This window comes from Sciurus carolinensis, chromosome 10, assembly GCF_902686445.1.
Source record: "Sciurus carolinensis chromosome 10, mSciCar1.2, whole genome shotgun sequence".
Taxonomy (NCBI): Eukaryota; Metazoa; Chordata; class Mammalia; order Rodentia; family Sciuridae; genus Sciurus; species Sciurus carolinensis.
This window is the reverse complement of record NC_062222.1, coordinates 77,687,908-77,701,833: the sequence shown is the minus strand read 5'-3', so window position 1 is coordinate 77,701,833 and position 13,926 is coordinate 77,687,908. Positions and strand designations below refer to the sequence as shown.

The following is a 13,926-nucleotide window of genomic DNA, read 5'->3' as shown; positions in this document are numbered from 1 at the left end:
TATGCAGCTGTACAGCTGTACCTAGACTAGGATGATAATGGTGTCAACTGGAATGCCATTGGCAACCTTCCTCAGGGGCCACAGTTGATATGGAGAGATGCCAGGAAGTGGGTGGGGTTCTCAGGCCCATTTTATGTTTTTGTAGACTACTCTCCTATCCCACTTCAAGTCTTAGCTTTTTTTTTTTTTTTTTTTTTGGCGGTACTGGGGATCGAACTCAGGGCCTTGTGCTTGCAAGGCAAGCACTCTACCAGCTGAGCTATCTCCCCAGCCCAAGTCTTAGCTTTCTTAAAACCAGATCTATGCATTGAGGATTCACAGTCATGCTGAAAGTTTCAATGAAATGGCCCAAAAGATCCTTTCAAGGCCCATGACTCCCTTTGTTTTAAAGGCAGAAAGAGCAAAATCTAGCGACTCATTTGAGTAATAATAACAGATGTACAGTAATAATCTTCAGACCTTTAGCTCTCATCTTTTTTTTTTTTTTAAACCTTGCTTACCTTACATTTGCATTTTCAATATTTGGCTTAGAGGATACCTGAACCATTCCTCTGGAAGGGATTCATCAATATGCTGATGACAGGGATTTAGTTTTTTTTTTTTTTTTTTCCTTTTTAAATGAAGTCTTTTATGATTCCTTTCTCAGAAACAATTAACTCAAAGTCAAGATTCTGTTATAGATATTCATGCAGCAAGGGCCGTTTGACAGGTTCCCGTTGACGTAACTAGCAAAACTGTCTTTTCCTTGTTATTTTAGGTGTGTGTTGAGATGTGTGTCCTCTGTTCCAAAGGCCACTGTCCCTTTATGTGCTTTAGAGCCTTGTTTCTCCTCCCAGCTATGCTCATGGTGGAGACATGGGCCTGGAGGTTTTCCCTTCATCTGCTATCTATTCACTCAAGTCTATTTTCCTGTCACTTGTCCCTCCTCCTCATGTCAATGGGATATCACTGTGGCTTATAAGTGCTGGACCTGTAATCACATCATTTTTACTTGTAGGATTAGTTTTGGTCTCTGGGAAGTTGTTGATCCATTACTTGGCAATGAGAGAAGAAAACTGGAAAGCCTGAGAAACTCAAAGAAAATTGCTGTTCTCTTTTTCTTCCTCCTGCCTGAATCACTCCCTTCATGATAGTTAACTCCAGAGGTGCTTCTGTGAAATCCATTCAGTGCTCTGGCTTCAGCTTCGGATTTCAAGGCCCCAAGTGACCTAGATCCATGTGTAATTTACAAATTTATAATAACATATTTATAACATTTTAAACATCCTAGGCATGATAGTAAGTATTTTATTTGCATTATATTCCATTTAATTTTTTTTGTGTGTGAGGGGGGTGCTGAAGGTTGAACCCAGGGCTTTGTGCAGGCTAAGTACACCCTCTTCCACTGACTTTCACCCCTAGACCCTCATCTAATTTTTAAAACAGCCCTATGCAGTAGGTACTGTTATTATCTCCACTTTACAAATGAGGAATCTGAGGTTTAGAAGTTAACCACTGACTGGCAGTGATTTAGCTAAATGGTATGGGTGAGATTTGAATCCACATGTCTGCATTTGGAGTCTAAGAATAATGCTCTTTTTAAATCCTAATCTTGACAGCCTCAAAGGACAATTGCATGCTGGCAGTGTTCATTGTATGAAAGTGTTATACCTGTGGAGTGATTGGGCTGACTGCCTTTGAGATATACAGTAATAAAACCATATCATTACAGAAAAACAAAAGCCACTTGCAAATTCAAATAATCTCAATCTGCCTTGCTGATGCCTTTCTTTTCTTTACTTTCTTTCTTTTCTTTTTTTTTTTTTTTGTACCAGGGATTGAACCCAAGGGTGCTTAACTGCTGAGCAACATGCCCAGTCCTTTTTAGTTTTTATTTAGAGACAGGGTCTCACTGAGTTGCTTCGGGCCTTGCTAAGTTGCTGAGGCTGGCTTTGAACTTGCACCCTCCTGCCTCAGCCTCCTGAGTGGCTGGGATTACAAATGTGTGCCCAGTTTGCTGAAGTGCCATTTACTTCTAGCATTCTTGCTGTTAAAGTTAGTCTTTCTTTCATTCTTGTCTCTTCCCCTTTCTTCCCCACCCCCTCTCTTCTGGTTTTCCTTTTTTTCCTGCTTATGTGCTCCCTCTCCTTTCAAGAATGTTCCAGTATATCTTCTTGGTAGGAGTTTCAGGTGCATACTTGAATTATTGATCGTTACTGGCCTGTGTTTTGTGGAGTGGATTTGTGGAGAATTTTCTCAGGGGGCATCATCTGCAATTATTAATGACCATTACCAATTGATCTGAGGAGGGAGCTTAGAAACATTTGGGCTGTTTCTTACCAAACTCAGGATACTCATGTATACCTAAGAGCATTGGAGGGAAGGCATTCCAGGCACCCTCTTGGTGCACCCATGTCAGGAGCCCAGGTCATGTGCAATAATTTTATCATGGGCCCTAGAAAAGCATTTTTTTTTTTAAATTTGGGTATCCTAAAGATAGAATTTCTATTCTGTTTTTCTCACTACTGTGCATTCCAACCAGATTGTATCTCAAGGGCGGAACTGCTGCACAGGGTCGAGCAGGTTGTACTCTGCACAACTGTAGAGGAGGCCATTACCTTTCTATCTAATTAAATGTAGAAGTCCAGACTGAGGTATACAGTTGATTCTCATTTTTGTAGTGAATAATTAGCAACTACTGAACTATTGCTATTAGGGGAAATGTAGGTTTGAGATATTGTGGCTTCTGATCTCATATTTTCATCAGCTGATCAATATGTAATCTTGTTTTATGTGTGCTTTTGTTTAAAGACATTTAATATATTGTTAATTTGTTAACATTGAACTCACAGCCAGCCACACTGTAGCTGAGCCTGAATGAGGTGTACCTGACCCATGTGTTTTCTCTGTATGATACTTCACAGCCTTCTGTACTTAGGAATACTACACAGCACTTCAGCACTGTGTGGGGGCCACGTTCAGCAGTCATATCCTCCCAAAAGAGCACAAAAAATGAGAAGAACATGGCATTTAAATAGATTGCACAAGGACACTTGTCTACAGTGTAAGAGCTGAAACAAGGGGACTTTTGCCTTGCTGGAGCTCGGCTGGTGACATTTTCCCCTGCTCTGTGCCTGCCTGGCAATGCCTGTGAATGTGCTGTGTCGATTTGAGGGCTACAAATAAGTTTTAGCCAGGAGATGGATCCCCAGATATGGGATCCACAAGTAATGAGGATCAACTGAAGTTTTCATAAATGAAGAACTGGGAGTACCAAAAAGAACTGAGCGGAGACTGATCTTAAGGGAAGTGGGGTGATAGTGCATTAGAGCAGGAAGCACCCTCAGACAGCACCCGGTCTAACCTCTTCAGTGTTTGGGTAAGGAAGAGACTCAGAGATGAGGTAGCTTATTGGAGACCACAGTCCACAAAGCAGAGCAGACCTTTGACCTGGAATAGCAGTTTAGGAGAACTCGAGTTTGGATATCCCACACCAATACCCAGCCCCCTCCATGTGCCCAGGCTCACCACAGGACTTCCTGGAGCTGTCCTGCTGCAGAATCAGAAGGGCGGGGAATGATGACACTAAATAGCTCTTCCTAGAAGAGGCTCCCTGCCCTTCTTTTCGACTCCTCCAGGAACTGCCTGCGTTTGCCAGCCCTGTGCTAGGTGCTGCCCTATGGGGTGAGACTCCGCAAATGGCCTTTTCGGAGGAGAGGCCCAGCACATGCAGGGCTGAGGCCATTAGCACTGGGCCATCTGGAGGAAGTTCCTTCTCTGCAAGAACAGTTCTCCTGAGGAGCCAGAGCCACTGTCACTTCTCAAATCCTGCCCCAAGAAGCCTTTCAAGTCAACTACCTGGCTATGTTTTTTTCTGAACCTAAACACGGCCAGACTATATTAAGTGGCTTCTGTAGTCCTTTTTTTAAAATTTTTTGGGTACTGGGGCATATTGAATTCAGGGGCACTTGACCACTGAGCCACACCCCCAGCCCTGTTTTGTATTTTATTTAGAGACAGGGTCTCCTCACTGAGTTGCTTAGTGCCTCACTTTGCTGAGACTGGCTTTGAACTTGCTGTCCTCCAGCCTCAGCCTCCTGAGCTGCCTGGATTATAGGCATACACCACCGTGCCCAGTGTCTACAGTCCTTGATTCATATTTTCTCCCTCAGCTATAGAAAAGATGTAAAACTCACATGGCAGTCTAATACCACACTCCTACACAACAGAGTAAAATGTCCAAAGGCCCTTTATAGGCCCTGATGGTTCTGGAGAATTATTTAAATCAATAATTCTTCCTTATTAAATGTTAAGTAAAATAATTTCTTTAATTATATATGTGCATTTGTATGTTTGTGTGTGCCTACAAATATATATACACATATATATTCTCTCCAGCATCAAGAATGGAAGAGAATGTGAAGCTTTTCATGTTGAAGAGTACCGATTTATTTTATAAATTTTTGTAATTAATATTTTAACTACTAATTCTGCTTTTACCCCAAAGAGATATAAGATTTCTACTTAAGATTAATTCATCTAAAGTGATAACAGTGTCTTCTCTTGGAAATGGAGGTGATTGATGAGGGAAACGTCAACTACTGTCCGGGGAGGCTGGATTGCTGCTCCAAGGGGAAGTGCCCCCCGACCGTGTGTGTCCCCTTGGCATTGATAGGTACCTGTTCACTCATTCTGTGGAGAAGAGATGAACTTGAGCATGTGGGTGACAATGTGCATAGCATAAGAGCATGTGCTTTGTAGTTAGGGTGAACTGGGTTCTAAGCCGACTTTCTATGTTTCTGAGGTTTTATCTGTTAAACAGGAATTGTAGCATGGAATTCACTAGATTGAACAATCAGCATACGTAGTAGAACAAAGTGCTCGGTGCCATGCTTGGTACTTATGGAAGGCCTGGCAAAGGTATTTATTGGTAGTAGCAAGAGGTTCAGGTCGTTATTGTGGGCCTGGTGTGCTTGGTGTGCACTGTCTTAGTCGAAGGGAGGAGCTTCCAGCCCTAGGCTCCCCCACCAGGAACTCGTTGCCCTTCTGCGGTGGTCTCAGGCTGAGGGGTGATTCTTTTGCCAGTCCTTTGCAGACAACTTCACTTCTAGTTTTATTGAGATGTCAAACTGCCCCTCACTTAGCCACACAGCACTTCTCATTTTGAGTAGCAGTAGTGACTGTCCCATCCAGTGAACACCACTCTTGTTCATATTTTAATTTTACCTGAATAAAGGGCTTAGCTAAGAAAAGGAACAATGACCATAACTAGCAGCTTTGGTCCAAGGTAAGAACTGAATTGTCTATGAAGGCCCTCATGCCAATATTTGGTAAGGATGTGGTCAGAGGATGTGGAAAAAGTAACCCAGGGATCAGCAGTCTTACAGATAAGCTTGAACTTTCATCTAGGAAGTGTGTAGAGGAATATATCCGGAGGGTGATGCAATTTCTTTTAACTGAATAGTCTTGCAGTCTATTTTCATAATCAGGATTGATTTTTCAGGCTTGATAAAAATATTACAACTATTATATAATAATTCCTTTCAACCTATTACTGCATGTCTCTGGACATGTGACTTAATCTCTCTCAGTCTGTTTCTCTCCCTGTAAGTGGGGAATATTTTAATTAATTAATTTATTGTTTGTTTGTTTATTTGTTCTATTTAGTTATACATGACAGCAGAATGCATTTTGATTCATTGTACACAAATGGAATACCACTTTTCATTTCTCTGGTTGTACATGATGTAGAATCACACCATTTGTACAATCATACACGTACATAGGGTAATGATGTTTGTCTCATTCCATCATCTCTCCTTTCCCCTGCTCCTTTCCCTCCCCTCATTTCCCTCTACACAATCTAGCATTCCTCCATTCTTCCCTTACCCACCACCCCCTTATGTATCAGCATCCACTTACCAGAGAAAACATTTGGCCTTTGGTTTTTTGGAATTGGCTTATCTCAGTCGCATACTATTGTCCAACTCCATTCATTTACCTGCAAATGTCATAATTTTACTCTTCTTTATGGATGAGTAATATTCCATTATATATATATATATATATATATATACCACAGTTTCTTTATCCATTCATCTATTGAAGGGTACCTCTGTTGGCTCCACAATCTAACTATTGTGAATTGCTATAAACATTGATGTGACTGTGTCACTGTAGTATATTGATTTTAAGTCCTTGGGGTACAAACTGAGAAGTAGGATAACTGGGTCAAATGGTGGGTCCATTCCAAGTTTTCTGAGGAATCTTCATACTGCTTTCCAGAGTGGCTACACCCAGTTTGTAATCCCACTAGCAATTTATGAGTATATCTTTTTCTCCACATCCTCAACAACACCTGTTGTTGCTTCCTATTCTTGATAATCACCATTCTAATTTGGAGTGAGATGAAATTTTAGGGTAGTTTTGATTTGCATTTCTCTAATTTCGAACATTTTTTCATAATTTGCTGATCGATTGTATATCTTCTGTGAAGTGTCTGTGCAGTTCCTTAGCCCATTTATTGACTGGTTTATTTGTATTTGTATATTTGGTGTTAAGTTTTTTGAGTTCTTTATAAATTCTGGAGATTAGTGCTCTATCTGAAGTACATGTGGTAAAGAGTTTCTAGTGGAGAATATTTTTAGTACCTATCCCTAGGGTTCTGAGAATTAAATGAGAAAGTTTGTGTATTGAAGATGAATGTATATGAGAAAATGTGAAGCTGTAAGTTAGCATGGTGCTTGCCTTGAAACAGAGTAAGCATTTGATAAATCCAAGTTGATATCGTTTCCATTGTACTATGGTTTTAATAATTAAAAAAGCTCAATCTTCCTTCATCTTAAATAAATAAATACTGAATACTGAGGATGTCTCTCATGTCTGGAAACTGGGATTCATAAGCAACTATTGTGTGTCTGAGTGAGGGCAGGCATGTACGTGTTAGGTCTGCACATCTATGCATTTAAGTTAGATTGCTGTAGCTCACGATGGCTCACAACATTGGGCTCACAGACTTGCCTAGTTTGGGAAAGTCCTGCCATATTTTTTGAAAGTAAGCATTTACCCCCCTTGGAAAGAATATATTGCCTTCTGTAGACAGTCAGGGCTGACTTCAGGCAGGCTGCCAGACAGTCATTGACCCCAAGGACCAAGAAGCAGGGACTTGGGATGTGACCGCATAACAAGCAAGGATACAGAAGAACAAAGAATAAACTTGGGACATAATAAAAATGAAAATTTAGCAGACTATTGATTGAGCAGGGAATTTTTTACCGGGTGTGTGATAAAATCAGTTCCTGACATTTTTCTCCTATTTTATATTTGGGCTCCCCCTCAATCCTTAGTATCATAAAAACAAAACAAAACAAAACAAAACAAAAAAAGCCAAAAACCAACTGAGAGAGAAGAAGACTGAGAATTGCAGAAAATAACTAGAAACTAAGGAACAGAATTAAACAAGTTGTTAAATTTAAAAATTCAATTAAAAACTCAGCAAATGGCTTTATGATAGATTTGGCATCACTGAAGAGAGTAGTGAACTGAAAGAACAGAAGAAGACAGCCTGAAGATAGAGAGCAAGAAGAAGAAGAATGCCAAGAACAACAAGATCCAGCAAAAAGTTCAGCACTGTGTAATCAGTGCCCTGAGAGAGGGAGATGGGATGGGAAAGCCACATGGGAAGAGAAACTGAGATGTACACTCTGAACCCAGCATAGAAGTATCACCTAGCAGGAATTATCCTTTTCACATAAAGGTGAAAAAAGATGTTTTCAGATAAACAAAACTGACAGGACTTGTCAGTAGCTCAAGAGTAAATGCCATACCACAGGTTGTTCTTTAGGCAGTGGGGAAATTATCCTGATGGAAACTCAGATGTACCAGAAGAGATGGGGAGTGATAAAAAGGGTAAATGTGTAGGTGAAGCCAAATGATTGTTGACTATTAAAAAGGTAATTAAAAATACATAGGAAGTTAAAATATGCAACAAATGTAGAACATAATTTGGGAGAGGGATAACCAAAAAGAAATGTTTTGTGGTCCTTTTTTTTTTTTTTTTTTTTGTAAAAAAATGGTTTATCAATTCCATTTTTGTGTAAACATGGGAGAAACCTAGCCAAACAACACACAACTGTCACCACATGAAAAGGTACTTTATTAAACTTCAAGTCTAATAACATACAAATGTTTCTTTTTTTTGGTATGTCTACAGTGATTGTCTATGCCTTTCCATTTAACTGTTTTTAAAAATTCCACATATCCCATTGTTATCTTCTGTCTCAGTTACTGTACAATGACCGGGAGGAAGAGGGTTAGTTAAAACAACCCTCTAAGCAGTTTTCTGCTGTCCCTTCTTTCCAATCAGAGATTTGTGGATATGAGGGATCACACCACCCCCAGCTATGGTAGCCTTGATAAGAGAATCCAACTCTTCATCACCACGAATTGCAAGCTGCAAGTGACGTGGAGTGATACGCTTTACTTTAAGATCCTTGGAAGCATTACCTGCCAGCTCCAGCACCTCAGGAGTGAGGTACTCCAGAATCGCAGCACTATAGATGGCAGCAGTGGCACCCACCCATCCGTGGCTTGTGGTGTGAGTCTTCAAGTGTCTGTGGATGCGGCCCACAGGAAACTGTAGTCCAGTTCTTTGTGAGCGAGACACTGCCTTGGCCTTGGCCTTCCCACTATCCTTTCCAGCTTTGCCTCCAGCCTGTAATCCCAGTGACTAGGGAGGTTGAAGCAGAAGGATCATAAGTTCAAGGCCAACCTCGTCAACTTAGCAAGACCCTAAGCAAGTTAGCAAGACCCATGGTCTCGGCCGCCTCTGCCTCTGCTGGGTCGCACACCACCCGCTGCCGCTGCGCTGCCGCACCGCTCTTGCCTGTGGTCCTTACAATGTACAGGAAGTAAAAATTATGTGGATTTAGATGAACTTTAATATATGAAAGACGCATGTTGTAATCTCTAGAGTAACAACTAGAAGAATGTTTACCAAAAGGCAAATAAGTGGAAGGAAATAGAAGAATAAAAATTCTTGATGCATCCAAAGTAAGGGGATATAAAGCAACATTAAATGGAAATTGAAACAAATACATTTTTGATTCCATTAGATATAAAATATTAAAACCTCTCAAAAAATGAAGATTATCAGATTGGAAAAATAAGACCTCACTATATAATACTTTAAAGAAACACATATTGAACATAGGATTTAAAAACATTGAAAGTAAAAGGTTGTCAGATGAGATACCATGCAAACATGAACTTTAAAAAAAAAGCCAATATTACTATGATACTAAGGATACTAAGGCAAGAAGAAATCACTAACATGGGCATTACATAATGTGGGTCAATTCACTAGGAAGATGCATTACTTTTAAATGTGAATATACCTAATAACATGACTTCAAAATATATGAAGCAAAAATTAACAGGAGAAATAGGCAAACCTACAGTCACAATGGGAGACTTTAATATATTCTTTTCAATAATTGATAGGTAAGTGGACCTCCCTCCCCCCCAAAAAATCAGAGGATTTAGAACTTTTGAAATTAAATGCCTTGACCTAATTGACATTTAGTATTAGAATCGTACATTCAATAACTTTAAAACACACGTTTCTTTTAAGGGCATATTGTACAATAGCCAAAAATAAACCTATGGCAGACATAAAGCAAGTTTTAGTTTTAAGAGAATTAAAATCTAATAAGTATACCTCTGAGTACTCAGAAATTAAGCTAGAAATCAATACCAAAAAGTACTTAAAAATCCCCAAAATTTTTTGGAAAAAGTCAAAAAATTTTTTGACAATTGGTCAAAGAAGAGAAGTTAGAAAACATTTTGAACACAGTGATAAATACTATGAATCACAACTAAAGCACTGTCTACAGGGAAACTTATAACCTTAACCATACATCTAGGTAGGAAAATACATATATAAGTAAAATAAAAGAGTAAACAATCTCAAGAAGTACGGAAAAAGAATAATAAATGAAATCCAAATAAAGTAGAAGAAGAAAATAATTAGTGAAGCACAGATATTAATCAGAGACAAACATGCAATGCTAATCTCTTTTGAAAAGACTAGAAAAGTAGATAAACCTCTAATTAGACTGTATTCCCTGACTTTGGAAAATTATTCTTTGGGTCAAAATACATTCCAGAATCAACATTTCTGCTTTATCATCATCTTTTAATCTTTTTCTTCCTGTTATTTTTAAAAGTTAGTGTGTGTATATGAGTATGTGTGTGCGCACACACATGTAGTGGTTATAAAAGGATGCTTGTACTTTTGTGGCACCTTTATTCTTTCTTGATCAGTTCTAAAAAAGGAATAGCTTTTTACTTTTTCCATTGTGAACTGATTTATTTTCCTTGAAGAAAATATATATGTAGAATGAAGAAAAGAAAGTTCACTGGAAAAATTTAACTGCCAGATAGCAATTGTTATTAATATATAGTTGGCTTTTTATTCTGCCTCTGAGGATTCAAGCAGTTGTGGGTTAAAAGTATTTTTTAAAATTGCATCTGTACTGAACATGTCTAGACCTTTTCCTTGTTATTATTCCCTAAACAATACAATGTAATGACTATTTACATAACATTTAGATTTCATTAGTATTATAATTAATCTGGAGATTAAAACATGGAGGAGGATGTGCACAGGTTATAAGCAAAGAAGACACCATTTTATATGAGGCACTTGAGCTTACTTGGATTTTGGTACCTTCAGGTGTTCCTTAAAATTAATCCTTAGTGCATTACTAAAGTATGATCACATATTTTTTGAGCCTTTTTTTTGGTTTACAAATTGACATTAGGTTCACAAAAATGTAATCAATGTGTAGTCTGTTTTATAAATTTTTTCACTTAACATCCTATGATGACTATTTTTCCGTATCATTAAATATCTTTTTGTAGAATTATTTAGTGACTGCATAAAATTTCATTGTATGCATGTCCTATATTTTATTTGAATGTATCTATAACCTGTGTTTGAACATTTAAACTGTGTGCAAACTTTTTATGATTATAAACAGTGCTATTGGTAAATATTCTTTTCACTAAATCTTTATGCACATCACTGATTATTTCCTTAGGATAAATGCCTGGAAATGAAATTGCTGAAAGGAAAAAAAAACATACATTTTTCATTTAACAATTTTATTGTCATAAATAACAGTGTTTAAGAATGTCCATTTCTGATACTATCTTCAACATGAGGCATAACATTTATAATGTATGTTAGTCAGCTTTCCATGGCTATCACAAGTACCTGAAATAGTCAACTTCTAAAGAGAAAAGGTTTATTTTAGCTCATGGTTTTAGAGGTTCCAGGGCATGATTTGCTGGCTCTGTTATTTTGGGCCTGTGGCAAGGCAGTGCATCATGGCAGGACCATGGACAGAGCAAAATTGCTCAACTTATGACCCAGGAGCAAAAGAAAGAGGAAGAGGAAGGGGCTAGGGTGCTACTATATTCTTTGAGGGCATGTTCCCAATAACCTGAAGAGTTTCCCATTAGGCCCCACCTCTTAAAGACTCTGCCACCTTTCAGTTAGTGCCATAAGGTGAGGAGCAAGCCTTTAGTACATGGACCTTTGGGGGACACTTATCAAAACCATAGAAGTAGGCTTCATTTTAACCTGTTCAGAAAATGTTGTCCAAGTTTCTGAAAGGATGATGTTGTGGGACATTGAAGTGAGAGAACTTTTCTGTATGTCCTACTATGGGTGGATAACTCATGGAAGGGCAGTGATTGGAGTAAGGCCATTTGTGTTCAGTGATTTTCACAGTTAATTATTATTATTATTATTTTTGGTACTAGGGCTCTAACCCAGGGCACTTTACCACTGAGATACATCCTCAGTACCTTCCCACCCTTTTTGAGACAGGGTCTCACTAAGTTGCCGAGGTTTCCTTGAACTTCTGATCCTCCCATTTCAGCCTCCCCACAGTTAACTCCTAAGAGGCCTTCTAGGATGGGAGTTATATATAAACTGAGAGAGGTGAAAATGTGATTATTTTATGTTGATTTTCTTATTTCCTTTATTATTTAATCATCATTTCTGTTTTCATTTTAATTTAACTTATGGTCACATAGATGCCCAACTGTAGCCCACCTGAGAGATAGGTGCACTGTGGTAAGGAAGGTTAGAGAACCCAGTGGAGCTATTGGAAGCTCAAAATTTACATTGTAGTCACATGTGGGTCTGTTTGGAAAGTCAGAAGTCTTAGTGAGCTCAACAAACATAATTTATAAAGTACTTCAAAGTTTACAAAGTTTTTCATATTTTTCTTTTTGAAAAAGCTATGTAAGAACTATATTAAAAGAGATGTTTAAAAATCACCCAAAACCCAAAAGCTGTAGCACAACTATTATTTAATTGCTATGTTCATTTTTTTTTTTTTTTTTTTTTTTTGTGGTGCTGGGGATTGAACCCAGCTTGTGAGGCAAACACTCTACCAACTGAACTATATCCCCAGCCCGCTATGTTCATTTTTATTACTTGAAAAAGTAATATTTATAATCTTAAAATTCAAATAGTAAAGCAAGACAGAGTGAAAACTAGGTAATCCCCTGGACAAATTTTCCCATTCCCCATAAGCAACTGCTTTGAGTACTTTTCAGCTGTTTCTTTGGGCATTTTTGTCCATGTTGCAAACTAACATTTTTTCTGCTATTTCATGTCTTTTAGTAATAGTTCACATCATTGGTTGCCATAGATGATTAGAATGTGGTTCTTTTACGTACATACTCCACGAATGCTTTTCCTCCTCTTCCTTCATATTCCATAACACTTTCCTTCTTCCCCTTCATCTTCTCCCAATATAATTTTTAGGATGTCTTATTTGGAAAATTATACACAAACAAGTCGTGAGAGCAGTGTAGTGAACCTCGATGTAGCCACCTCAAGCTTAGACAGCTTGTTAAGTCACACTCAGACTTATTTTAGCCCAATCTACTACCTTGCTGGCTTTCTTTCATTCCCCTAACCTGAATACTTTGAAGCAATTCCTACAATTTATCCTTTCATCTCTAAATAATTCAGTATGTGTGCTCCCAACATAGTTCTATCATCATTTTTTATTAAATCAATTTTTAGTGTTGACTTTATTATGACCACATGAATATTGATCATAGGTTCATTGATTTCTTGTCTAACTTTGGGGTTTTGGGGAATTGATAATTGTGTATGGCTGTTTGGTTGGTTTTCTAAGTGTCTATCATAATTTATTCCTAAACACTCTGTCTGAACTCTAAAGTTGATCTCAATATGCTCAAATGCATCAGGTAATCTGTCAGTTCTATTTCCCCTGGGAGACTTCTATTTAGCAGTTATCCAGAATCCTGCCCCAATCTTTCTGGGTTGTTTTCTAGGTTTATGACGTAGCTGTTGTCATAAGTATATAGTAAAGGGATCCCATGCCCTGTAATTATGGAAAATGTATGTGAATTGTTGTGTTGACTCCTTTTTACCTTCTGTTTTCTCTGGTCCCTCTTTCAGGATCACATGTCTATATTTTCTTTCTCTCCTTCTTCTTTTCTTCCTTCATTTTTCTCTCTCTGTTCCTTTCTCTCACCCCCAATAGATTTGGGATGCACTGGATGAACCATCTCATTCTAAAGTCTTTTTCTCCTAATTTTGAAGTCTTTAATTTTTTTTGTTTTTGTTTAACTTTCTGGGATGTTACCCTAACTTTATCTTACATCATTTTTTTTTTTTTAAGATCCAAAGGTGTTTTCTTTCTATGATCAATTTAAAGAAAATTCCTCCCAGTTCTTTCTCATTTCTTTCATTGTTCCTTTTTTTTGTTTCATGATTGCAATATCTTCTCTGATCTTTTTGAAAATCTCAGTTACAATTTTTTTCAATTACAATTTGAAAACAGATTTTCTTTTAATGTTTTCTTCTATTCCATGCATTGTGTCTGCTTCTTTTAT

General features: G+C 38.0%; 2 protein-coding genes across 2 annotated transcripts in view; one reads left to right on the top strand and one right to left on the bottom strand.

Moving 5' to 3' along the window:
• The window catches only part of Fras1 (Fraser extracellular matrix complex subunit 1), a 439,675-nt gene that overhangs the window by 55,146 nt on the left and 370,603 nt on the right, over window positions 1-13,926 (top strand). The gene's annotated exons all lie outside the window — the stretch shown is intronic.
• Window positions 8,245-13,926, bottom strand: part of LOC124994795 (histone H2A.V-like) — a 90,879-nt gene continuing 85,197 nt past the window's right edge. The window contains exon 2 of the mRNA XM_047567057.1: window positions 8,245-8,707. Coding sequence (XP_047423013.1) covers window positions 8,309-8,707 — 399 coding nt within the window. The 3' untranslated portion in view covers window positions 8,245-8,308. The remainder of the gene's footprint in view (window positions 8,708-13,926) is intronic.